Source organism: Gobio gobio (assembly GCF_949357685.1).
Source record: "Gobio gobio genome assembly, chromosome: 10".
NCBI lineage: Eukaryota > Metazoa > Chordata > Actinopteri > Cypriniformes > Gobionidae > Gobio > Gobio gobio.
Window position 1 is genome coordinate 44,848,012 of NC_137116.1, and position 27,493 is coordinate 44,875,504.

The following is a 27,493-nucleotide window of genomic DNA, read 5'->3' on the forward strand; positions in this document are numbered from 1 at the left end:
TCAATTTGTAAAGGTTTTCCTTTATTTGTTTCATCTCTATTTTAATCATCAATTGTCTTGGATTATCAATACACAGGCTTTTGTTCTTCAAAGCACAAATTTTAATCTACAAAACACTAAGACGAAACATTTACTTCATTCTAGCATACTGTATGCATATATTTGGCGGAGAGGAAAAGAAAGTACAATAGGCATAAAAAAACCCAAAAGCATAAAATTATATACAGCACATATAAAAATAGCTTTGCATAACATTTGGGTGAAAATACGATGCTCCAAAAGCCTTGCTTTGATCTTTATTCGGTGGAATAATACCCTTTCAATTCCTTAGATTTCAGTACACTAAATAATAAAGATCATACTGTTGAAGACCCCTTAAGTGCTACAGGATATCAACTGTGGCAAAATGAACATGCCATATGGAGCCTATAGTATAGTAATGTTTCTATTTGCATAAGCAGACTCTCTTAATATTGACCTTGAGCACACACAATATTACTGATCCACCCATCTGAACAAATACACCATACTGGAAGTTCATAAGACAGTATTTTATCACCACTCTGGCTAATGTATGCATGCATTTTTAAATACTATTATGAGTGTTTATTTGGCATTTAAGAGACCCAGGGGCTTTATTGTGCAAAACACAGAAAAAGTATGTGATTGTACTAATCGGTTTATATAAAGCTTTGCTCAAAACACAAAAAGTGAACAGTACATTTAGATTGTATAAAGTATGATTTCTATGATTGAAACGGTTGCACAGACAGGCTGATTGAAATTAAGAAAGAAAATACACGACATATATTCAAAGCTCGTGTAAATAAAAGGTACATCTTCAAAACTTCAGAAACTGCTTAGAATATTAATATATAGTAACAAAAAAGCAGAACAAAACAAATAAAATAGTAACAAAGGTTACAAATATGTTGTAAAAAGGCACTGATAATATTATTTGTCTAAACCTTTCCGAAAGGCTCAATCGGCTCGACGATGGCTGCTGGAATTCCTCTTCGAACCTCTGTCATGTTTGTGTGGCCACTGAATACTGCATACCATTTGAAAAGAACCCGTTCATATTTACACACCTCCTTAAACATTGGCAAGCCAGAGGATAAACCGTAACAGACAACATAGAAATAGATTTAAAAAAAAGTAACATTAAACTATTTACACCACAGTTTAGCTCTGAACCACACATGAATGAATGAGATGTATGTGGGCATGAGTTTGCTACCAATAACAAAAAATAAACAAGTACCGCCAATTTATTAAAGAAACATTTCATGATCTAAACAAAAACTGAGAACACATGAAAGCTGACCCATTATATAAAAATAGTATTTAAATGATCAGTTAAAAGGATAGTTTACGCAAAAACGTCATTATTCACGCACCCTGATGTCATTCTATTCTATTTCGAAGAATGTTTCAACTCATTTTCTCTTTATACAATAATGGGTGGTTTTGATTACCTTTAACCACTTTGACTTTTATTGTAAATGTAAAAAAACAAAAAAAAATATCTCATTTTGTGTTCCACAGAAGAAAATCACAAAGGTTTGGAGCGACACGAGGGTGGGTAATTCTTCACTTTTGGTGAACTATCCTTTTAAGGTTGGTACCAACTAAGCATATCTGACTTTATCATCCACAACAATGATTAAAGAAAAATGGTAGATTAAGTGATCAAATGTCCTTCAGGTTTGACTAGAATTTGAATAACAATAACCGACTCCTTAGCTTGGCAGTGTAATTGTCCATTGGTAAAAGGGCCTCAGGTCGTAGATGGCCGTAAACAGAATTCCCGAGTTGTTAAAGCTGTTTCTCTGTTTAGTTCTGGGCTCCTGTGAGATAAAATATTCAGGCTAGTAGGAATTTACGATACGCAAACTTCACAGTCAACATGCAGAGCGTAGCAAAGGCTTGGAGGGTGGAGAGAAGGATAGTTGGCCACTCCCTTGACAGCTTAAGAGAGAGAATCAAAACGGCCGTGCAATTAAACTCTCAAAAGTTCCGAGTTCCTACGCGTACACACTGCTGCGCTGGGACTGCTGGGACTGCTGGGACTGCGTCGGCTGCACAGCCTGTGACGGGGGCTGCAGCTGGGCTTGTTCGGGAATGTGTGTGTGGCAGGAAGGAGGCAGTGTGCGGGGGTTTCCTAGAGGGGTGGGGCTTGTGGTGACATCGGACCAGTCTGAGTTGGAGTGGGGGGACGAAGAGGACCAGGGGTCAGGCGATTCGGGCGAGGGGGTGAGGTAGGGGTGTTCGCTGGGGTTGTGTGCGGGATGACCGGGGGTGGTTCCCTCAGAGCCGGTGGCGTAGCTGTGCTGGGAAGGTGGCGTGGGATATTTATCCACGGGGCTCTGACGTGGCTGATAGGATGCCACCTGCCGTGCCTGGCTCTCTGGCAGCCCATGAGGAAGAGCGTGGTTGTGACCGTGGGGGTGGGGAAGGTTGTGCGACAGGCCGTGCTGCATTCCCACATCAGGAATGGGGAACATCATACCCTGGTTGCAGTGCAGGTGCTGACCTTGCGTCTGATTTTGCCCCTGTGCCTGTATCTGCCCCTGCTGCGCCTGCTTAAGGAGGCTCTGCCCGCTGCCTGTCGCCATCATCTGGAAGGTGACAATGGGCGGCAGCTGTTCACGGCTCATGGTGACATTCATTGGGGTGAGCATGCCTGGGCTGTGGTGCTGCTGCATGCTGTTGTGGCCTGCGCTCATCTGGTGGGGCGACATGATGCTAAACATGTGGTTATTGTAGCCGTGTTTGGCCAGACCGACCCAGCTTTGCTGCTGGCCCAACATATGACTTACAGGGGGCAACATGGGCCTCGTTGATGGGCTGTTTAGCAGAGGAGGAGAATTTGCTGTGCTGGAGGCGGCCACGGCCTCTCCTGCGTACGAGTGTGGAGACTCCAGGGAATCCACAGGTGACATGGTGACCGAGCTCTCTGAGAGACCGCTGGCTGCTTTGGTGACATTTCCTCCAGCTCCGGGCACCGCCACCACACTCGGCCCCTCTCCTCCGGCCGGCTTCTTCCGCCTCTTGGCCTTCATTTCCTTCAGATCTTTGGCTGTCCCGGATGCAACAGCACTTGCTTTTCCTCCGGCTCTGCGATTCTTTTTGCCCTGCGGTCCTGGACGCATGCCGATGATGAATCCATTTGCTCCACAGACCATCGAGGAGTGTCCTCCACCATTGCCCACGTGATTAGGCCCAGAGTGTGGGCTGTGCACCAAGTTGTACTGGTCCAACAGACGCACTATGTCATGATGCATTCGTTCTTGCGCAGTATCACGAGGCAGGCGGTCAAGATGGTCGGTGATATCACGATTTGAATAATGGTCTAGGAGAACTTGAGCCGCTTCAAAGCTGCCCTCTCTGGCAGCCAGGAACAAGGGGGTCTCCTCCTACATCACAGAACAAACAAAACTGAAGTGTTTGGCTGAGACTCAAAACATTGGTGTGTTTTAAAAGTGATTAAACATGCACATGAACAAATTGTCATGGAAGAGTACCTTGTTGTCCTGCATGTCTCGATTGGCTCCATTCTTCAGTAGCGCCAGAGTGGCTTCTACATTATTGACAGCGGCGGCCCAGTGCAAAGCCGACTTGCCTGTGGATGAGATGAGCATGACAGAATTAAACAGGGCGTTTTATTTCCAGAATTGATTTCCTTTCCATTTATTAACAAAGTGCTTTACTCTGATCTTACCATGGTCATCCACTGCATTGACATCTGCATGACAGTGCACCAGCTCCTCCACCATACCCTCCACTGCCAGTCTGGCTGCCAGGATGAGTGGTGTGGTGCCATCATTCATACGAGCATCAAGATCCGTGGCACGGTTTCGGATGAGAATCTAGAGTAACACATAACAGTAATGATTGGTATGTGCACACAAAAATTCTGAAAAAACATTTTTCCCCACAAACCCTGAGTATAAAGTTTTGTAACTGCATATTACACTAGCTGTGCAAATATATTCTTACATGATGCATGATGTAATTCAGGAAACAACTACAGTAGGAGTTACGATCAACAATCAAACAAACAGTTTCATCACAATATTCTTAAAAAAATTGGGACCACAGTGGGGGGGGGGGGGGGGGGGATTACAATTTATTATAATATACACATTTTACTTGAAAAATACTGAAATATGATAATTTCCAAAGTAAAAGCAGACTGATGTTTTTTCATCTACATTACAATGAAACAAATAATTACTGCTATAAATAGTAATGTTAAAATAAATAATACTGTTTTACAGTATCTATTATATCTAAAATAATTATTATTCAATATTAAAGAGTATTTTCTGGCAATAAAATATTTTATTTTCAGGTTTTCCATGAGTGTGGAAACCCTGCAATTAATTATGAAGTTAGGCTTAGCAGGGCATGTGTGTAGAAGCACATTCCCTTACCTGGAAGACTCCTTGGGCATCTGCTGCCACGGCCGCATGGAGAGGGGTGCGGCCCATGTTATCATGAGCATTGGCATCAGCACCAGCATCCAACAGTCTTTTGGCAGCATCTGCTCGGGCATATCGTGCAGCGAGGTGAAGTGCTGTCTCTCCGGTGCGATCAGTCTGGGCATTGAGTGACGCACCCTGGCCAATCAAGTCGGTAATGACGTTTGTACCAGGCTCGTCAGCGCCACTTTCCTCTTCCTCCTCTGCCAGCATGCTGCCACAATCGGGGCTGCTGCCATTTCGTAGAGATGCCAGCATGAGAGGAGTGAAACCATCTATAAGCATGAAAGAGAATACATAGTAAAACTTTTAAAAAGAAAACAAAAGGGCGAAAATCTTCTTTCCTCATCTACCCAGATTGTAAGCAAGAAAGAATCTTGTTCTATTAACCTGGTCCTTTAACATTGACGTCCAGGCTGTCCATATCTATGTCTGCCTGAGGGGGAGTAAGTGTGATGTCAGCGGCTTTGTGATGCTGCAGGGTCCACTCTCTCCTGTCCACTCCTCCATCCACTCCGACAGGAAGCAATGGCTTATCCTCCATCTGTGTGTTTGGAGGGATGCATTTAGATGGATCATAAATAAAGAGATCTGTTACCGTGATCTTGAGGGCAGTGGGGATACCGTCTCTTACCCTGGATTTTTTAGGTAGATGATCCTCCTCTGACCAATGATGGGAAGAACTGCCATCCATCAACCCTCCATCATGTGGCTTCTGTATGTTCCTGAGAGAAAGTGGAGGAGAGAGAAAAAGTGAAAAAGTGAAGCAACTGATGCTGGTAGGTCACTTGACAGTAACAACATGGCGGATGTAGTACATCCGAATTTCATTCATACCACCCATATCATACTATATAGAACATACTTTTTTAACAGTCGCGACTCAAGTTCAAATTCAAATGTAGTACCTACTCAGACAGTACGTGATTTAAGACTGTATAGTAAATTAAATGAAAGAGAAAGATATGAACTTGCCTAATGTGCCCATTTAATTGAAACCAACTGTCAGAATTATCGTATTTACAATATAAATGCACAAGTATGCAGTTTAGTGGGAAAACTGTGATTTTGATAAATAAACAACATACATTTCCTATAATTCTCTGTGGCGGTACAAGAACAATACAATCCATAAAGCTTAAGTTACACATTAGTGCTAAAAAAAGTACTTGTCATTCATTGAAAACAAAGATATATATATATATATATATATATATATAAAAAATTGCCGCACACTGAACGCACACTAACATATCATAAAAACTTCCAACTTATGAATTAGGAGCTTCCCAAGAGGACTTGAAGGCAGCGGATCTGAGATCATTATGGAGTTCAGGCACACACTTACTTCATGCCAAAATCATCCTGTCCCACTGGCTCTCTCCGTTTGCTGTCATTCTTTGCTAGAAAGCCGTCAGGAAGCCATAAAAACCCATTCTTGCGTTTACGCTTGGCAGCCAACACACCCAGCACCAAAATGAGCAGTATGATAGCTGCAGCCACGCCAACCAGGTACAGGAGAGGAGGCTTAGTGGGATCTGGATCCACACGGCCTGAGGTGGAAGAGGTTGGTAACAAAGATTTTAAACAGAGAACAACATAGTGAAAACTACAATTGCATTTTGCTGTAGCTCTGTTTTGTTAGTTCACTTACTGCTCACGGAGTAGACAGGATACGGCAGCTCCCATGTCAGGGACTTGGCAGCTATGAAGGCCGCAGCCTGGTCTGCACTGGAGATGCATTCTTCCGAGTGCTGAGAACACAGTCGATTGTCAATCTCCAGGTGAACCGTTGATCTAAACCATGGAGACATCCAAGATCAAGTCAATTTATAAAAAAAATCCACAACATTAGGGTAAAGACAGTATTTTCATTTTTGAGCGAGGAACATACCCAATAACCTCCTTCTGCAGCTCTCGTTTTCCACGTTGCTTCATAGCGGCGATACCGTTTTGAATTTCACTCTGCTCAGTTCCATAGTATGGGTACACCATAGGTCTATTTTGCTTATCCAGCTTTAGTCGCAGGTTGGTGTGCAGGAGCATCCCCAAAGAGCGCAAGAAACCCTTAAGGTCACCCAGAAGCTCCTCAGGCTGCAACAGCACCACAATCACCAGTGTGCCATTAGCTAGCTTGGCAGGAGTGTCTGTGGCACAGTCCAGACCGTCCCAGCCACAGGCTTCTGTGTTGCAGCCCTGGTTACAATGACCATTGGCGTAATGATCTGCACAGTATTTATCATATCTATAGAGGAATTAGGGTAAAGAGAGAGATAGAAGGGAGTTAGAAATAATTAGACTGGATTCATCTTTTATTGTGTCACTGTGCAGAGAGTATAATATATATATATAATATATTATATAATATACTATTATATATACAATGTAAATATGTAATAATCATAATTGTGGTGATTAAGTTTTAGGGTCAGTTAAGTATTTAATCAAAAATACAGTAAAAACTGTAATATTCAAACATATAACTTGTTAAAAAAAAATATTCAAGCATTATCTTTGCATTTTTCCCAAAGAAAAAAGTGAGATTTACACTGGGACACATACTTGCAACCGTTTGCCGATGTATGATTCTGGCATTCAAAGTTGTCGAAGAGACAACCTGCATTGTTGCACTGTGGGTCACAGCGGCCGTTACGGAATAAGTCCCAGCAGGGTTCTGATGTTCGGCAGTTCTTCCAGGGATTGTCCCAATGGAGCGTACAGTCGCCTCCATCCCACTCGCACTCTGGGCTCTTACATTGCGGGTCACATACTTTGTCTCCCGCCCGCAGTTCACACTCCAAATAAGGGCAGGAAGGTTCAATCGTTTGACAGGTCGGCCCACTGAAGCCGGGTGGACACCGGCAGCGGTTAAAATCATCTGGCATACAGGTGCCACCGTTATGGCACAAGCAACGGTTTGTGTTGCTCTCGCAGTGAGGTCCAGTAAAACCTGTTAAACAGCGGCACTGCGGGCGACCCTTTATCTCCACACACTGTCCGCCATTCTGACAGCGCAAACGGGCACAGGGGAACATCTCATAATTGCCACAGTTGAAGCCAGTGTAACCCTGAAAGAGCCACAGAGAGGGCGTCAGATTTCAAAAATAAAACAAATCACAGCGCTACTTTACAACTAAATGACTGCAGGCCAGTAAGACAGCAACAGTGAGTGAAAAGAGAGTAAAATATTAGTTAAAAGAGGGAATCAAGTGTTTCACTTCGTACCTGATTTATGCAGCCTTAGTCTTTAGTGCAAGCATGAGAGTAAGGAGAGAACAAGCAGCCTTGAGAAAAGGAAACATTTTCACTCAAAGCGAAGCAGAGTCAAGCAAAGCAAATGCAGCCGGTAAAGGTTGTAAGAGAAATGTCGGAAAGCACACATTAGAGAGACACATTAGTCATTCAGATACTCTCATCCACCTCTCAGGGAGCAGTTTGTGAAAATTAGATAGAGGCTTTATGTATTTACCGAAATTAGGGAATGCTTCAGTATGATAGCGGTTATTGTCTGATATTACAGTAAAAAAAAAAAAAATGTAGTAATTTTGGCCAGTATTGGACATTTAATTGTGCATGCTCATTTTCTCTATTTTTACATTTAGATTGCGTCATCCAACGCTTACTTAAAGTTAATCTTTAAAAACACTAATCATTTAACAATAGTGTTAACTGTAATTTTTAGCAAATCTCAACATTTTAATAGTGTGCATTACAATGTTGTCATAACATTTAAAACAATTGTATTAGTATTTTATAATCAGTCATGTGATCAGTTAAGGACAAAAAAGAAGGAAAACCTTATTATTAATAACAACAATAATTATTATTATCATTATTATTTTATTTTACAGAACACAAGTAAAATTACAATACAAACATTGATGGCTGCCTTAATTTCTTAGCTTTCAAACATTAAACCAGTGAGATTTTATTTTGGTGGAAAACCGCGTGGAGAACTTAACGCTTCTCTTTGTTGACATTATGAATTTGGAAAGATGATTGGAGCATGTTGCGCTGCCAAATGCAAATTATAAGCGACTCAAACACAGCACTTCCATTTACTCGCGTTTGCCGCATTGAACCCTGTCTAACATGCTAAGTGTGTCCCGCAGATGGCACAGCGAGCACGTGCAGCTCTGTCAGAAGCAATCCGTGCATTATATAAATATATAAGAAAACAGTTTATTTAGTAATTGTTTAAGGCCATTTTGCAATCTGTATCGGTCACAATTTTAATATTGGTGCATCCCTAATAGGAATCAAGTTAATACACAAAGATTTGTTAACACTTTATTTTACAGTGAATTTGTTACAAGTTACATGTACTTACTGTAGTAATAACAGTAAATTATGCATAATTACATGCAACTAATCCTAAACTAAACCCTGTTCTTAACCCTATAGTGAATACATGTTTATAATTAATATTACTATTAATAGTACATAAAAGCTAAGTTACAATGTAACACTGTAAAGACACCTTAAAATAAAGTGTAACCAAAATGTTGTAGTGATTTAGACCCACTGACTAGAAAGTCAGCTTTGAAATACTCTGTAGTACAGAAAAAAATGTCTTATTGCACATGCACACATATACAATACTGTTCAAAGGTTTGGGGTCAGTAAGATTTCTGTTTCAAATAAATTATTTTGAACTTTCTATTCATCAAAGAATTTGTTTTCAACCTTGATAAGAATCATAAATGTTTAATGAGCACCAAATCAGCATATTATAATATTTTCTTAATGATCATATGGCAAAGAAGTAATTGCTGCTGACAATTCCGCTTTGCCATCACAGGAATTAATGTCATTTAAAAATATATAGCATAATATTACAGACCCCAAACTTTTGAATGGTAGTGTACATGCATATAAATACGAACATTGCACTTACGGGTTGGCAGGCACAGCTGTATCCATGTACTAAACTCATGTTCATGGCACACCTGCCGTTGTTGTGGCATGGCTTGGACTGGCACAGATCCACCATTAACTCACAGCGTTGCCCTATAAGGAGATCACAAGAAAGTGTAAAAAATAAGAACATTGCAAGAATCAAAGACTTAATCTATGACTCTAAAATGAAACCTCACCAGTATAACCTAGACGACAGCGGCACTGATAGTTATTGGTCAACGGCACACAGTCGATGGTGCCGGATGGGTTGCAAGGTCCAGAACGACACTCATTCACATCTCCCTCACAATGCACTCCAGTGAAACCAGGAGGGCAGGAGCAAGTGTACCGCCCCACACCGTCCACACACTGGCCGCCGTTCTTACAGCGCGGGCCAAACTCTGGGGCACATTCATCCACGTCCACTTCACACTGCAAACCTGCAAAACGGAGAGGAGGTGGTCAGGGGAAATTTGCATATCAGTGATACATCTGTGCACTAAACGTACAGCATTAGGAATCAGTCTTTCAGTCTATACCTTTGGTGCCAGGAGGGCACGCACAGGAGAAGCGGTTGATCAAATCGATGCAGGTGCCTCCATTCCGACAGGGATTCGACTGGCACTCATCAACATCATATTCACAGTTCACACCCTGATAACCTGCTTTGCACTGATAGAGAAAGAGAGAGGTTTATAATAGAAGATGAATAGATTTGTCTATCTATTCTATACTATTTCTATATACACAACCATTTTAATGTTTGGGGTCAGTAAGTTGCTTTAATGTTTTTAAAAGTCTCTTATGCTCACCAAGGATGCATTTATTTGATCAATATACAATGCAAAATTATTTCACAATATTGTTTTATTTAAAATAATTGTTTTCTATGCGAAGTGTTAAAATTGTATTTATTCCCATTTCAGCAGCCATTACTCTAGTCTTCAGTGTCACATGAGCCTTCAGAAATTATTCTAACATGCTGATTTTGCACTTTTTTGAAACATTTCTTATTATCAATGTTGAAAAAGTTGCGCACTTAATATTTTTAAGGAATCCTTGATTCATTTTTTTCAGGATTCTTAGACGAATAGAAAGTTATTTGAAATAGAAATCTTTTGTAAAATTATAAAATGTCTTTATAAATGTCCCTTTTCATCAATGTCATGTGTCCTTGCTGAATAAAAGTATTAATGTCTTTCATTTTTGAGTTTTTCACATTTTACTGACCGCAAACTTTTGAATGATAGCATATATCAATGTTAGCAAGAGAGATCAGTTGTACCTTGCAGTAATATCCACCCTGGTAGTCCTCACAGGTCCCTCCGTTTCTGCAGGGGTTGGAGAGGCATTCGTTCACCTCCTTCTCACAGTAACTGCCCATATAACCTCTCTGACAAATACACTGGTGTGTGTTGTCTTTATCCTTACACATTCCTGCATGCTTACAGACCATGTCCACCGCCACACCTGGAGCACATCCAATTTTACATTAAGGATTCAAAATACTTATCACAATTACAGTTAGAGTGAAATTAGTGAGCTTGACTAACATTAGACTAGTGTTTAATATCTCACCCTTGCTAATGGCTACAGCCTGGCATGACATGTTTGGGATGTCACAGTACAGGCCTGTCCAGCCATGCTGACAACTGCATCTCCAATCCATCTCCTTCTGGATGCACATACCTCCGTTCTGACACTTAATCTGACTGCACACGTTCACCATCGACTGCAAAATGAAACAGCCAGAGAAGTGAATCAGACAACATAATTGGAGAACAATCACTTACTGGCAACCAAATTTCAACACAGCAAAAGAATAATTTTATAACTACATTTGAGTGTCTTTTATGTATTAGTGAGAGTTGAAAGATCATTTAATGGCAATTAAATCTAGATTATAGGCTTAAATCAATCGTGTGTGTTTACAATCTAAAGGTCAGTTCACACCAAGGACGATAACTATAAAAATAACAATAAAGATATAGTTAAAAAAAATAATTTTCAATATTAAAGAATAGCAGAGTTCACAGCACAACTATACCAGCACAGAAACGATATCGTTGGAATCGTTTTCAGACTGATTTTTTCCAGCTGATGAACAAAAAAAAGATGACAGCCAATCAGAATCCATCCTGCTTTAAAGAGCTCGAGTATTTAAAGCAGCAGACGACAAAACTGCAGTGTGGACGCTAATATAATTATCTTTATAGATATCGTTCCTGGTCTGAATGGGCCTTAAGACTGAATGGACCGTTTGTACCTCGCAGGTTTTTCCATTGTACATCAGTGGGCAGGTGCAGTCGAAGGTCCCCAGGCCATCTATGCATGTGCCGCCATTTTTACATGGATGAGAGTCGCACTCGTTCAGTTCGAACTGGCAGAACTGACCCGAAAAACCATACCGACAGCGGCAAGAGAAGCGATTAATTCCATCCACGCACGTTCCATTGTTCAGACAAGAGCTATGGCATAATAGAGAGAGAGGATGAATAAGCATTGATATGATAAAATGCAATAAAACACTATCCATATCATTTATATGGAAAACTTACGTCTCAGTGCAATCTGGGATATCACGTTCACAGTTGATGCCGTCATAGCCAGGCAGGCATTGGCATGTGTAGCTGTTCACGTAGTCTGTGCACTGGCCTCCATTCCAGCAGGGATTGCTGGTGCACTCGTCCACCTCCTCCTCACAGCGCTCGCCATAGAAACCAGCTCTGCACTCGCACAAGAACCGCCCCACTTTATCAACACACGTACCACCATTACGGCATGGATCTGGAGAACAGAGTGAAAATTAAAGAGATTAAAATAGATTGGTCTTTTCAAATAAACAATTTTAGTTCTTTCAAAGCCAACTTGTTAAATTAAGATAATAAAATATTCATATTTATTGAATTTTACATTGTTTTATTCTGCTTGAACTGGTCATTAGATGAATCCCAATAATCCCTTTTCACTTTTCTCCGAAGTGGAAGTCATCATAGTTGGGTTAACTTTTATAGCGGTGAATGAGAGAATACATTAAATATATTTTTTGTGTGTCCATTTGCTCAAATAGCAAAAGAAAAACTCCACAATAGGGATTTCACAACTTTCCAAATATTAGAAACACCCTCACAGCAGCGGGAACTTGTTTTTTGTAATTTGATGCAAAAGTAATATAATACAAAGTATTAGTGTTAGAAATGTACATACATTTAAAAAAAAAAATACAAAAAACTGAAGGATTTACTAAAACGCGTCATCACAGTCTGTGAAAAGGGTCTATTCATTTATTGTATTGACAGCCATGAATCTGTGTGGGAATGACACGTACTGGAGCTGCAGTCATCAATGTTGGTCTGGCAGTTGACCCCACTGTATCCAGGCTGACACTCACAACGGTAGCTGCCCACTGTGTTCACACAGTGAGCTCCATTCTGACACGGGCTCTTCTTGCACTCATCTACATCCTCCGTGCACTGGGCTCCTACACACATATACCAGACAGACACCCTTTAGACATTTTGGATAGATTTACATCTACTAATGGGCATGTCATTTGATCAGGGAAAAGGTGTTACACGTGGTTGTCTCAACATCAAAGACACTCTTGAGGAATAAAAGCAAACCTACACACAAACTTAAGGCACTTACCTTCCCAGCCGCTGTGGCAAATGCAGGTGTAGCTGGTGAAATCTGGGGATGGCTGACACACCCCTCGTCTCTGACAGGGCTGATTTGCACAGGGGACCAACTTGTCCTCACAGTGTCTCCCTGAGAATCAAGCACTACAGTCAGTTGTGGATACAGTTGGAGTGATTCTCAAAACAGTACCAACATTTTTCCTGTACAGACAGCGTGCTGGCCACATTGAGTTTCTCTTTCACACTTGAACGGACAAAAACACACAAAAGTATGCCAAAATGCCCACTTTGTCGAGTATCCTCGTAAGCACAGTCTTAAATGAGTTAAATAAGGTCTTAAATGACCGTAAAGAGTTGAGAGGACATCGGATGTGTGTCAGATCCACGTCATGTGCGTCAGATTAATTAATAATAATTTTTAAATATATTAAAACAGAAAACAGTTATTTAAAACTGTACTAATATTTCACAATATTATTGTTTTAACTGTCTTTCAAAAACATTGAAAAAATCTTATGGTCATAATTTAGTTTTAGTGGAGCGGCTAAGTGCTTATGTTTGGCAGAATCGTTCAGTTTATGATACAAGCGTGAAAATTGGCATGAGCAGTCTCCATAGGTCACTTGACAAGAAAATTGTCCGAGCCACTTGAAATTTCAAGATGGCGGCCATTTTTCAAGATGGCCACCACCTTAGTGGAGCAATTAGGCTTAAGAAATCATGTAGTTGGTGATTCAAGCATGAAAATTGCCTTGAGCTGTTTCTAAGGATTGCTTGACAAGAAAACACTCTCAGCCACTTGAAATTTCTATTTTCAAGATGGCCGACCCCTGGATCCTCAAAAGATCAATTTTCCGATAGAAATGTATTGGTTATTTTTCATTAAGGACAATTTGGTGTCATTTTATTTTATATGTTTTAGATTATTCTAAAGAACAACATTTAACGCATCAAAATACAGTTGTGTTGATTTGTTGATTATAGATAGATTAGACAAGAGTGAATATCTGCACTACCAGGGCACACTGGTGATATATCACTGCTGTTAAACTCAGAGTGGTGTTCAATGTCAGCTAATTGTAAAGTTAGTATCCCAAATGCTGTCTAATCTACCCCAAAACAGTTAGATAGCCGCACCTGAATTGACAGATTGTGCCAGCGCGGGAGAGCCGAGCCAAGGTTAATGGGGTTTTAGTTAACCGGATGGTGTACAGATCGCACGGGATATAAACGGCATTGGATGAACGATCGGACTAAGTGTAGGGTTAAGGCATGAACTTAGTTGTATCCCATACATCAAAGTGCTTGGTAAAAGGTGGTAAAAGGATAAACCCTCGGCCTCTGCCTATACATTTGCTGCAGTCATGGCAGAAGCCATCATAACAGTTGAGAAAACTAACTGGGACAGATGTTTCATTTGTCAGCAGGACACCAAGGAAAAACTCATTCATCCGAGTTTATTCAACAGAGAGCACGATCGTACTGGTTATGATACCATTGCAAGAAATGTTCAATTATTTCATAAGAATATTATTTATATATTATTTAAATTTAGTTCCTTAGTATTGTTTGAGATACTTTCTGTTTGTCATGGTTCCATGGCTGTGTCAGCCAGAGTCGCTGTTGCCTCTGGATCTGTTCTTATTAACATTCAGTATTAGTCATTGCTCAATTTTTTGTTTGGTGCACTGTCCGTTCATTACCACAACTGTGCTAATTTATTAATCTTATTTTTGTTTCCCCACCTCTCAGTATTAATTTGACATGTTTAATAATTGTTAGTTATAAAAAAAAAAATAAATAAATAAAAAACTCCCTTGAGACTATTACCTTGTTGTGGTAGGGGAGCTTGTGTACCTCAATGAACCCTGAGAGCTATGCCGGTGGGAGGCAACTCCTGACAGGCTTTACCAAACTGGACAGGTCATGGGTGAGGAGTCAGAAAAAACACAGTCAAACTACCTCTCTTGACAAGTCTTTTGAGGAACTCATTTAAAGATCCACATGGCGGGCGGCAGTAATCCAGAAAAATTGCCGCCATCTTGAAATGTTATGTTGCTGTGGGCGGTTTCTTGTCAAATGACCCTTTGAGACAGCTCAAGGCAATTTACATGCTTGTATCACCAACTAAATTATATCTTAAGCCTAATTGCTCCACTAAGGTGTTGGCCATCTTGAAAAATGGCCGCCATCTTGAAATTTCAAGTAGCTGCGGGTGGCTTATTGTCTAGTGACCATCAGAGACTGCTCATGCCAATTTTCATGCTTGTATCACCAAATAAACCACTATATCACTTAACTGCTCCACTAAGGTGTCGGCCACCATCTTGAAATTTCAAGTGGCTCGGACAATTTTCTTGTCAAGTGACCCATGGAGACTGCTCATGCCAATTTTCACGCTTGTATCATAAACTGAACGATTATATCACTTAGCCGCTCCACTATTTAGGGTACAATTCTCACTATTAACTAGCTTTTAACTATGACTTTTGTCTTAATAAACTCCTAATTACTGCTTATTAATAGTTAGTAAGGTAGTTGTTAAGTTTAGGTATTGGGTAGGATAAAGGGATGTAGAATACGGGCATGCAGAATAAGGCATTATTATGGGCTTTACAAGTACTAATTAACAGCCAATATCCTAATAATATTCATGCTAATAAGCAACTAGTTAATAGTGAGAATTGGACCCTAAACTAAAGTGTTACCAATCTTACCAACCCCAAGCCTTTGAACAATAGTGTAAATAATTATAACATTAATATAGTTTGGGACTGAAATATTTGTACCAAGCTTAAATAATCAGACAGCAAAGTTGCTTCTGTAATTCAAATAATGTATAAAAAAAACATGTTAGTAAAACTTTAAACTGTAACTGTGTGTCACCTGTGTAAGGCAGAGAGCAGTGACAAATGTAGTTGTTGAAGCCATCCACACAAGTTCCCTGATTCTTACAAGGGCTTGACTCACACTCATTAATGTTTATCTCACAGTTAAAACCTGAAAGAGACAGAGCAAACCAGCGAGTTGGGAGACTGAAATAAACATCTTTTTTTGAAAGGTAATGGACACACGCCTTTACCTGCAAATCCACGGGCACAAAGACAGGTGTAGCCATTGAGATGGTCATTGCAGGTTCCACCATTCTGGCACGGGTTGGACTGACACTCATTCTTCTCTCGCTCACAATTCTTTCCCTCCCAACCACGCTTACATGAACAACGGTACCTACAAATAGATAAGTTACAGATGAAAAAGACAACTGGCCATAGCAGATAGTTTATGCTAATGCACGTTATAGTGCCTCTTACGGCAACGCCAAGAATGCAGTGTGTATTTGCGCTTTGTCATGAATTTGGTGCTTAGAGCTCAAAAAAGTGCATCTCTACAGAATACAACAGGGAATTTAAGTAGGTTGTACTACAAATAATCATTATCAGTTACACTGACAAAATGCTTTGTAAATTAAGGCTGTTCCTACCCGTCTTGCTGTTCAATACACTCTCCATGCAGGCAGGGCATGGGGCTGCAGTGGTCTGCACCTGAGTGACACAGAGGACCATGAGTCCCAACTGGACACAAACACTGAAACCCGTTCACCTTGTCCACACACGTCCCACCACTCAGACATGGGCTCGAACTGCACTCGTTGATCTCCTCTGTACATCGTTCTCCTAAGCCAAAGAGGAGAAAGAGTAATTAATTAATCATTCAAGTTAATGAATAAAACAAGTGCATTCATATAATTGAAGTAATATGCACTTAAGATATATTTTAGAATTTCTAGAGGTAACAATAATTGTTATTGTTGGCCAATGTGTATTAGAGAAAAACATTTATTTCATAATGTGATTTTTTGAATGAACGATCAAAAAGATAAACAATGCAGATTTAGCCTTCTTTGATTATATTTACCAAAGGTGCCAAAATTCTGACCATTACTGTATTTTTGAGGCCAGAATATGAACAAAGTGAAGCTAGCAAACAAAATTAAAATCTCCCACATTGGGCTTCATTTTGAATTTCTGTAAATCCATTTTTGCGTAAACTGTTGTGTTAAAGGTAAAGCAAGGATTTTTATAAGATTTATATAATGATGTATATGTTCTATTTACACACAACTTGGTTCTGCTCATGATTAATGAATGAAGCCCATTTGCATGTGTGTATTTTATGTACGTGCGTGAACAAACCTGTGTATCCAGGTTCGCACACACATTTGTACTCGTTGATCCCATCCTCACAGGTCCCGTGCTGGCAGGGATTACTGGCACAGTCATCTTGGTTAATCTCACAGTTCACGCCTATGACAAATGACAAAACAGTCAAAAGAAAATGCAGGCAGGTAAATAAAACTGATCCAGTTTATACAGCAGCCTTTGAAAAGTTTCCAAACAAGTGTAATGTGTAAGGCTCTTTTTTTTCAGAGCATTTTTTTTGTTTTTGTATATACGGGTTATGAGGAAACAAATGAGAACAATAACAAGGGTATTACAGCGTGAACATGGTTTATGAGGACACTTCCTGTAGAGTAAGGGGATAGAATATACAGTTTGTACAGTATAAAAACCTTTAAACATATGGAGAGTCCCCATATACCATATATACAAGTATGAGTGTGTGTGTAGTAAGAGGAAGTGTCCAGCAGAGGGGTTTAGGGAGCTTTGTTTTGTCAGACGGACTGTGTAACTGAGGAAAACAGGACTTTTCTTACTCTTTTTAAATAAAAGAGTCTGATGCACTATGTAGACATACTTTACCACTCACAACACAGAAGCCCAGACTACTTACGGAAATTAAACAAAATTCATTATTGATGCCAGAGGCTTGAGCACATTAAAATATGACCACATAAATTCACATATCACATACTTTACATAGAGATTAGCCAATCAAAACAGAGGTCATGCAGACATCTTAAATGTACAGTGACAAAAATCAACCTCTGTAATTGTAAAGGGTGGATAATGGTCATGATAAACTAAATTAAGACTAGATTTTGGTACAAGAGAATTTGCTGTAATCATAATTAGACAGTAATAAAAAAAATATTAAAGAGTCTGTGAGATGTAAAGATGTGCGAGACCCACCTGAGGTGCCCGCCTGGCAGTTGCATTGGTACATGTTGACCAGGTCAACACAGCGTGCTCCGTTTTGGCAGGGGTCACTCTGGCACTCTCGTATCTGCTCGCTGCAGATGGGGCCCATGTAACCTGGGAGACACTTGCAGAAGAAGGTAGCAATTCCGTCTACACAATCGCCATGGTGACAGGGTTTAGGTTCACAGTCGTTTATGTTTTCCAGACACAATGGCCCTGTGAAACCTAAAGAGAACAGCATACAAGGCAAGGAATTAGTACAATAAGATCTGTGAGAACTTAGAACATTTACTAATAACTTACAATGAATAACACTAATGTATTTTAATTATTCAGTTTAGCTCTAAATTTAAATATATAAATAATGTGATTTTTTCAAAAGAGTTTCAAAATACCTTCAGCACATTCACACTCATAGCCGTTAGGACGGTCGAGACACTTGGCCCCATTATGGCACGGCGTGCTGGCACACTCATCAATGTCAACTTGACACATTTCCCCAGTGAAACCTGTGTTCAAACACTCACATTCATTATCATGTCAAAGAACAGTACCTAACACAGCATATATTAAGGAGTTTCCACACATACAACTCTGTACAGCAATAACACGACAAGTCGTTGTAAATTTTCACTGAGATTTGGAGATATTAAATGAAATGAGCAACTGTAGCAACTGAAGTTGCAACAAAGTTTATGCAAATTAGATGACCATACAATGAGAGGTTCATGTAATTGTGGATGATTTTATGATTTGCAGGAAAGCATTGGTAATTGTGACCCTGGACCACAAAAATAAATTGAGATTTATACATCATCTGAAAGATGATGAACAAATAAGTTTCCCATTGATGTATGGTTTGGACAATATTTGGCCGAGATAGAACTATTTGAAAATCTGAGGATGCAAAAAATTGGTATTGGCAAAATTTATAAAAGCGCCTTTAAAGTTGTCAAAAATTAAGTCCTTAGCAAGGCATATTACTAATAATAATAATTCATTTTTTATGTATTTACAGTTGGACATTTACAAAATATCTTCATGGAACATGATATTTACTTAATGATTTTTGGTATAAAAGAAAAATTGATAAATTTGAGCCATACAATGTATTGTTGGCTATTGCCACAAAAATACCCGTGCGATTTATGAGGCTCCAGGGTCACAATTGTTCATTTTGTTCATGATATGATTAATTTCGCACTGCTGCAATTTATAAACAAATATTTCCCCTCTAGAATCTTTATACTGGTAATTAAAGCTATGGCCAGATGTTCTTAAACAGGGGTCAGGGTTCATTATTTTTAATATATTAAATTAATAAAATAAGACACCCTATCATTAAAACATTTGGTGTCTGTACTATGTTAAAAAAAAATTATAATAATGTTCATACATCACACTTTAGTTTAGGGTCCAATTCTCACTATATTAACTAACTATTAACTACGACTCTAGCCTCAATAAACTCCTAATTACTGCTTATTAATAGTTAGTAAGGTAGTTGTTAAGTTTAGGTATTGGGTAGGATTAGGGGATGTAAAATATGGGCATGCAGAATAAGGCATTATTATGGGCTTTACAAGTACTAATAAACAGCCAATATCCTAATAATATTCATGCTAATAAGCAACTAGTTAATAGTGAAAATTGGAGCCTACACTAAAGTGTTACCGTTCATTCTTATGTTCATTTGATAAAAAAAATACAGTAAAACAGTAATATTGTGATACTTTTACAATTTAAAATAACTGTTTTAATATATTTGAACATTGAACATAATTTAATCCTGTGATGGAAAAGTTGAATTCTTGAAACTTCTGAAATCACTAAATGAATAATGGTTAATTCATTTAACTATATCGACACTCCTAGTTTCTGGTAATAAATAAATGTTGGCAGCTTTGTCATAATTACAGCTGAAAATCGTATTATATGGTGGCCTTCAAATATTGTGTTAGACAATGTGGGCTATTCCGAGTCAAAAAGGTTCAATGCACCAATCATTGTACTCACCTTGAGGACACTCGCAGACGAAACGGCTGACCTGGTCTAGACATTTACCGTTATTGAGACAAGGCGAGCTAGCGCACTCATTAAGGTCAATCTCACAGTGCAATCCTTCAAAGCCTATGGGAGGAAACACCCACACACGCACAGTCACTAGATGAATATGAGGACATGGAGCCAAAACAGTTTCAACATGCACCTGATTACGGTGTGTGTGAGTGTGTGCGCAAGTACCTGGCATACAGATGCAGTTGTAATCTCCTATCTGGTCCAAGCAGGTGGCATCATTCAGGCAGGGGTTGGAGCCACATTCGTTAATGTCCTGCTCACAGCGTGGGCCGGTGTAACCCGGAGCGCAGTTACAGGTGAATGAGCCCTCCGTGTTCTTACACGTGCCACCATGCTCACATGGGTTTGGCCCTGATGGATCGAAATAGAAAGTCAGAGAGAGAAAGTTTAAGAAAGTGAAATGCCTAACACACTGTAATGTGTGTATAAAGGGGAAAAGGATGAGAAATAAAGACATACAAAGCAACACAGACAGACAGAGAAAAGGGGAGTTGTAAGAATTTCCTGCAGTCTCACCGATGACACACTCGTCGATATCCTCTGCACACGTGCTGCCCTTGTACCCCGAGGGGCAGTTACAATTGAACTTGCCATTGACAGGGTTCGTGTCGCATTGAGCTCCCATCTTACAAGGGTTACTGGTGCAGGCATCATCAATGTGACACAGCAAACCTTGAGAATAGAAATATTCGCTGATTTGAGATGTTTTTAGTGTACTACTTCATTGAACAGATTATTTTTCATAGATGGATTATTTCATTTTGGGCTGTGTGGTTGTTTTTACTGACCAGTCTTGCCAGGAGGGCAGTTGCAAACGAAGGAAGCCACGCGGTCAATGCAAGTGGAGCCGATGGTGCAGGGCTCAGCTGCACAGTCATCAATGTTTTCGGAGCAGTCAGGGCCGCTCCAGCCATTCACACATACACAGTTGTAGCCGTTGCGTGTGTTACTGCATGTGCCTCCGTTCTGACAGGTGTTGGGCTGCAGTCTGCATTCATCCACGTCATCGGTGCAAAATTGACCTGGAAACAAAAGGACATTTTAAATGAGGTTTAACCTAAGGTTCTGGCCAGCATTGAAAAGTATGAGTCGAACTAAGGAATAGTTTCTTTGAATTGGTTTGTTTCATTAACCTGATTCAAAAAACAATTCACCGATTTCAGATTGTGTCAAATTTTACAATTAATCAGTGAATAAACCTGAATCAGTTCGACTGAATCATCAAAAAAAGAAGAAAGAAACTGGAATCAACATCTGTGAGCCATTTATACTAGTGGAACAAACATGCATAGAAACACACAAAAAGAATATAAAGCCATTTCTATACCAGTCCATTCAGGTGGGCACTGGCAGTTGTAGGTGTTCACTCCATCCATGCATGTGGCTCCATTCTGACAGCGGTGATTTGGACAATCATCAATGTTCACCTCACAGTTTGTTCCATTAAAACCTGATTACAGGAAAATCAGAGAGAAAATTTCCTCAACTCACTCTCAATCCCAGGTATTGCTAACACAAAGGTGCTCTGTCTCGCTTTGGCATTATTAAACGTAATTACTCAACTTTAAAGCACGAACAGACATTTCTCACGGCTCGTGTTCGCTGCCTGAGGTGAGAGAGGAGTTTTGGCCTGTTGCTTTGTTTTGCCAGCACGGCTCTCTTTAAATGCTAAACTGATAAAGTTAATTTAAAGTATCTCTGCGTGTTGTAGTCCGAAACAAATACAGATACAACCAGCATCTGATTCAATGAAGAAACATGACAGTTTGTTTTGACTGAGATTAAATGAAGCTTTCTCTTGTATTTGGTGGGAGTGATATAAGCAAACATTTATATAATTATATTTATTTGATCAAACATACAGTAAAAACTGTGATATTGTAAAATATTTTTACGATTTAAAATAACTGTTTCCTATTTGAATATATCTTAAAATGTAATATATTCCTGTGATGGCAAAGCTAAATTTTCAGCAACCATTACTCCAGTCTTCAGTGTCACATGATCCTTCATAAATCATTCTAATATGATGATTTGCTCTTCAAGAAACATTTCTTACTGTTATCAATTTTGAATTTTTTTTTGCTACTTACATTTTTGAGGAAACTGGGATTTTTTTGTTTGGATTCTTTGATGAATTGAAAGTTATCTATCTATCTATCTATCTATCTATCTATCTATCTATCTATCTATCTATCTATCTATCTATCTATCTATCTATCTATCTATCTATCTATCTATCTATCTATCTATCTATCTATCTATCTATCTATCTATCTATCTATCTATCTATCTATCTCTCTATCTCTCTATCTCTCTCTATATATATCTTTAATAATACCTAAAGTAATGCAATCCAGCTGACTGCTATTCAATAAGCATTAGTTAGAAATTTTGACTGTAACTAGTAACTAGACTTAACATTTTAAGGCTTAGCCAAGGGTGAAATGCAGTTGTGAAATGATTGGAACTTCTATTTCCTAAGCAGTGACATTTAGCATTTTTCCAACTGAATGCTTGAAAATCAGTTGTTCTGTCTGGCTCAGCTAAAGTGGACACTAACATAATCATCTGGTGAGCTGTGGTATGAGTAAAGTGTTTCAGTTCCATTTAAAAAAAAAAAATAGTTTCTGTTCAAATCCTGTAATTTATTGCTATGATCAAAATAGCTATATATTTAATCTCAGAGGGAACAAACCTGGCAGACAGTGGCATACATAAGTTGTGTCCGTCATCGGTCGACAGGTTCCACCATTGAGGCAGGGGGATGGAAAGCAGGGCACATACACATTCTCGCAGTGGGGGCCGGTAAAGCCAGGTTGGCAGTTGCATCGATATGAACCTGGGGTGTTCAGACACAGGCCTTCGTTCTTGCACAGAGATGGGGAGATGGCACACTCATCAGTGTCATTGAGACAACGAGGACCATGGTAACCAGGAGGACAGGTACAGGAGAATTCATGGTTGGGCAGAGCATGGCAGATACCAGCGTTGGCACATGGGCTAGACAAACATGTGTCCTCAAGCTCACAATGCTGACCTGAGGAGATAATGTCACAGTGGAACAAAAACAACAACAAAATCGTCAAAATGTGAGTATCATCCAAAAAATGTTGTTGTTTGTTTTTGAAAAGAAAAGTCCTATGGACACATTTAAATGTTCACATCCTAAAATGCCCAAAAAAGCTGTTTAGATACACAAACAGGGTCTCCAAGAGAGAAAAAGAGAAAAACACAGATGGGAAGCAAATGGGCGATCTGACCTGTCCATCCACGGGCACACAGGCATTTGTACTGGTCGTTAGGGAGAAGCGAGCACTTCCCCCCATTGGTGCAAGGGTTGTTGGGGTAGCAGGTGGAGTTTTTCTGGATCTCACAGCGTTGTCCCACGAAGCCCAGAGGACACATGCAGCTGGGGCTCCCAGGTACACCGACTACGCTCACGGTGCACTTTCCTCCATTCAGACAATATCCCACATAACAAGGGTCCTTGTGCTGACAGTACTCGCCTAAGAAATCAGGAGCACACCTGAAACACACACAGAAACAGGGCACAAATATTATTCAGGGTCTGTAAGAGAATCATTTACGATCTAATTAAATTGTTTTGAGAAGAGTCATACAACATAATAGATACCTAACCATGGTATTTTATACTGTTGTATGCATGGTGTCAAGACAGCATCCATTGCGACTTTAAAAAAATAATAATGCGTAACTGAATTATAATTGAAACAGATCAAACACATACGAAATAAACAAAATGCTGACATTTGCATAAATTTTAATGAAAAAACATTGAGTTCAGTGTTTGCATATTCCGTTTAATTTGACGCAGTTATAAAATCTGAGGTTGTGCAAATGAGACCTGCTATCTAAAATTTTTACTACGAGTATAATCCTAACTAAAAATTTAGGAGTGTAGGAGCACAATAAAGTCAATAAAGGTAATGAGGTAATCATTTGTTAAAGGGGACCTTTTATGTCCCTTTTTATAAGATATAATATATGTCTCAGGAGTCCCCAGAAAGTGTCTGAGTTTCAGCTCAAAATACCCCACAGATCATTAATTTTACCATTTTGTAAATGCCCATTTTTGAATGGAAGGAAAAACATGCTGTTTTTGTGCATGTATCTTTAAATGCAAATGAGCTGCTGCTGCTCCCCATTGTACAGTGCTGTTAAAATGAATCAAACCACAAAAGTCATGTCACATTGCATAGAAACTGCAAACGGCTTGTTCTGAGACACTGCATATGATTTATGGGGATAAAAAAAAGGAGTGGGTGGATTTTTACCCACTGTGTACACCCACTGCCCGACACATTCAAACACCATGTAAAAGTGAATTTTACATAATAGCTCCCCTTTAAAAGACAATATCATATCAAAAAACTGACGCTATTTATGCTTTCAGATGCTGTTTTCTTGTTGTCAGAGTTCTTGAGATGCCACATGGGATGTGATGCCACAACGAGGACAGAATGACGGCAATAGTACATGTTAAACCGTGCAGAATGAGTTTCACATCATTCGTCACAAGACAGTGAAACACATTTCTCCTCCGCCTCCTCACTGCACAGAAATTTCAGCACATGACCAGCACTCACAAAGAGGAAATTACATGATTGCAAAATACGATTGAGGGGAAAAAAACCTTGTCTGCCCTTCTGTCTCTTTCTCTCTATCCATTCAACCCCCACCCCTCTCTCTCCCTCTCTGAACTTTTTAGATCTTGCTAATATTTAACTGTAATGGTCCAGTGAAGTCATAGATATAGACTTCCCAAAAAGAGAGTTTGATCGAGGGAAAGAGAGAGATGAGGCAAAGAAAGAAAAGTGACATTTGTTCTTATCAACATTAAACCAACTCAGTTTCAGTGCAGTGTAAAGTGTTTCTGTTTATGACACACTACGGCCTGCTGCCATGCAGGTGCCGGCCTCCCAGAGGACGGTCAGGTAACACAGATGAGGGATAAAAGAAGCCCCTTAGACAATGTGTTTGTGTGTGCGTGCGTCTGTGTGTGTGTGTGTGTGTGTGTGTGTGTGTGTGTGTGCGTGTGTGTGTGTGTAGTTGCGCCCGTATGACTGCATATACACACTTACTTGAGATTACAAACAACCCGCTGCCCAAAGCGTGTCTCCTAAGATCATACACAGAACACACACATACAAACTGTTGCAGAAGTCTTGGCTCAGGATCATTGCAAAGTTCTTTCGACCACACACGGTTCAAAATTATACAACGATGGGTGAAATGATAAGACCGTCATCTATGACATAGTATTTTTCAATATTTTCATCAAGAAAATTATTTTGTATTAATGACAACAGGACAAATTTGCTTGCATATTAGTGACAAACAATGCAAAAGCATGATGCACATCGTGATTTTGTTCCTCATATTTTTATTTTGGTGGCTTAAGGAAAGGAATATTTCAGATGAGTCAGCACATAGCGTACTTAGGATGGTAAACTAATGGCAATCTAAAAATATTTATTCTGACATGAATGTGGAAGTTTGTCTTTTAAATAAAATTGGCATCCAACTGGATAGTAATGTTTTTACTTGCCAAATTTTTACTCAAATTTACTTAAAAGGGCAAATTTGTTCTAGCATTTGTGCATGGTGGTGTTAAATTTGGACTCTGCACACAAACACAGAATTTCTTTACACTACACTTCAACACACACTCATCAAACAAGTATGTTTGTTATCCTTCATGCATTTTGTCCCACCCTCTCTATCTTCTGTATATTTGTAAGCCCACCATAAAATAGGGTGAAAGAATGGCATAAACTCCACAGCCTGCATCTGGTGAGACTGCAGAAGTGTGATTTGACACTGTTTTCCAGCTGTGTGTGTGTGTGTGTGTGTGTGTGTGTGTGTGTGTGTGTGTGTGTGTGTGTGTGTGTGTGTGTGTGTGTGTGTGTGTGTGTGTGTGTGTGTGTGTGTGTGTGTGTGTGTGTGTGTGTGTGTGTGTGTGTGTGTGTGTGTGTGTGTGTGTGAGTTTGTGCTCAGAGTAAGAATACACCCACAGCGACCCTCTGGTCACGAGATCACAGCGGTGCTGACACTCAAACAACAACAAACACACTTAAACCCGGCACAAGCAAACAGCCTGGACTCAGGGGAGCAGGCCTCTTTCAGACAGTTGTGTCACTTCATACCATTCAAAGACATGGAGGGATTTTCGCTTTATCTCCCCTTTGATTTCACCAGGGAAAAACTTGTTCAGACAGACCACAATCTCTATTCTCAAGGGTTGCAGGTATTATAGCCCTGGTTTTAAACACAATAAATAGGGCTTGGTACTGACACAAATTTCACAATTCAATTTGATTTCGATTCACAAGCTTGTGATTCGAGTCGATTCCGAGTCAATTCTATTGGATTCAATATCAATTAATTTGGATATATATCAGTTACAGTACATGGAAAACTTTCTCAAAGAAAAAAATCTCCCAACTAATGCTGTAAACTATAAAAGGAATCAGTTGGTACTACATTACTATGATATTAAAGGATACAATTAACTGATTTGTATGCAAACACTAAAATTACACACAAGGAAGTTTTTATAATAATAACAATACAATACTAACTAACAATTACATAATTATGTTTCAACTCCAATTAGTTTTTTTAGTTTTTTTTTAAATATACACATTTAAATGGTGGCTGTCATAAAAACTTGACAAATGTATTCAAACATATATTACATATTGATGAATAGGAAACAATATAATGAATATGGTGCATATATTTACCAAAATGCTCCTTTCTAGAGTTTTTCTATGTAATTAAATTAATAACTCTTTAACATTATTTTTTTTTTAAATCGTTACAAATAAATGATGTTTATTGAATGGCTTTTCTGAGGTACATGTAACATTTCGTGACATTGTTTACAAGCGGGTTTTATTGACGCATTTCTGTGGTTGAAACAATGATTGAGCGATTACATGTGACATGATACAGATTTTGGTAAGTTGTACTGTATCTTTCATACATTCTGATGTTCATTAAGTGCAGTAAATAGTAGTAACGCGGAAGAGTGTGATCCGTTCACATACGCACTGCACTGCCGGTTTGCGTGAACTAAGGCGCTACAGAGATATGTCACACCACATTAAGCGCCAAAACTGTATTTATTGTTTGAATTTCATAATGAAATGCACAGAAATGGACTGAACTGAGCTGGATGATAACATCATTTTGTGCAGAACTGCTTTTTAAATTAAATGAACTAACTTAATAATTGATGATCTTTACAACAGAACTAAATCAA

General features: G+C 39.3%; 1 protein-coding gene across 1 annotated transcript in view; it reads right to left on the bottom strand.

The window, feature by feature from the left end:
- notch2 (notch receptor 2) overlaps window positions 1–27,493 on the bottom strand; it is a 61,529-nt gene continuing 34,036 nt past the window's right edge. Inside the window, exons 3-34 of the mRNA XM_079827759.1 lie at window positions 23,466–23,731; window positions 22,901–23,242; window positions 21,530–21,652; window positions 20,991–21,224; window positions 20,719–20,874; window positions 20,368–20,553; window positions 20,140–20,253; window positions 18,519–18,632; window positions 18,115–18,348; window positions 17,218–17,328; window positions 16,506–16,698; window positions 16,107–16,252; window positions 15,911–16,024; window positions 13,035–13,154; window positions 12,715–12,867; window positions 11,945–12,173; window positions 11,653–11,854; window positions 10,965–11,118; window positions 10,672–10,856; window positions 9,926–10,058; window positions 9,584–9,826; window positions 9,385–9,497; window positions 7,050–7,555; window positions 6,382–6,732; window positions 6,142–6,284; window positions 5,836–6,040; window positions 5,122–5,212; window positions 4,878–5,031; window positions 4,440–4,762; window positions 3,725–3,872; window positions 3,528–3,625; window positions 1–3,419 (exon numbers count right to left, since the gene is read on the bottom strand). Coding sequence (XP_079683885.1) covers window positions 2,028–3,419; window positions 3,528–3,625; window positions 3,725–3,872; window positions 4,440–4,762; window positions 4,878–5,031; window positions 5,122–5,212; window positions 5,836–6,040; window positions 6,142–6,284; window positions 6,382–6,732; window positions 7,050–7,555; window positions 9,385–9,497; window positions 9,584–9,826; window positions 9,926–10,058; window positions 10,672–10,856; window positions 10,965–11,118; window positions 11,653–11,854; window positions 11,945–12,173; window positions 12,715–12,867; window positions 13,035–13,154; window positions 15,911–16,024; window positions 16,107–16,252; window positions 16,506–16,698; window positions 17,218–17,328; window positions 18,115–18,348; window positions 18,519–18,632; window positions 20,140–20,253; window positions 20,368–20,553; window positions 20,719–20,874; window positions 20,991–21,224; window positions 21,530–21,652; window positions 22,901–23,242; window positions 23,466–23,731 — 7,276 coding nt within the window. The 3' untranslated portion in view covers window positions 1–2,027. The remainder of the gene's footprint in view (window positions 3,420–3,527; window positions 3,626–3,724; window positions 3,873–4,439; window positions 4,763–4,877; window positions 5,032–5,121; window positions 5,213–5,835; window positions 6,041–6,141; window positions 6,285–6,381; window positions 6,733–7,049; window positions 7,556–9,384; window positions 9,498–9,583; window positions 9,827–9,925; window positions 10,059–10,671; window positions 10,857–10,964; window positions 11,119–11,652; window positions 11,855–11,944; window positions 12,174–12,714; window positions 12,868–13,034; window positions 13,155–15,910; window positions 16,025–16,106; window positions 16,253–16,505; window positions 16,699–17,217; window positions 17,329–18,114; window positions 18,349–18,518; window positions 18,633–20,139; window positions 20,254–20,367; window positions 20,554–20,718; window positions 20,875–20,990; window positions 21,225–21,529; window positions 21,653–22,900; window positions 23,243–23,465; window positions 23,732–27,493) is intronic.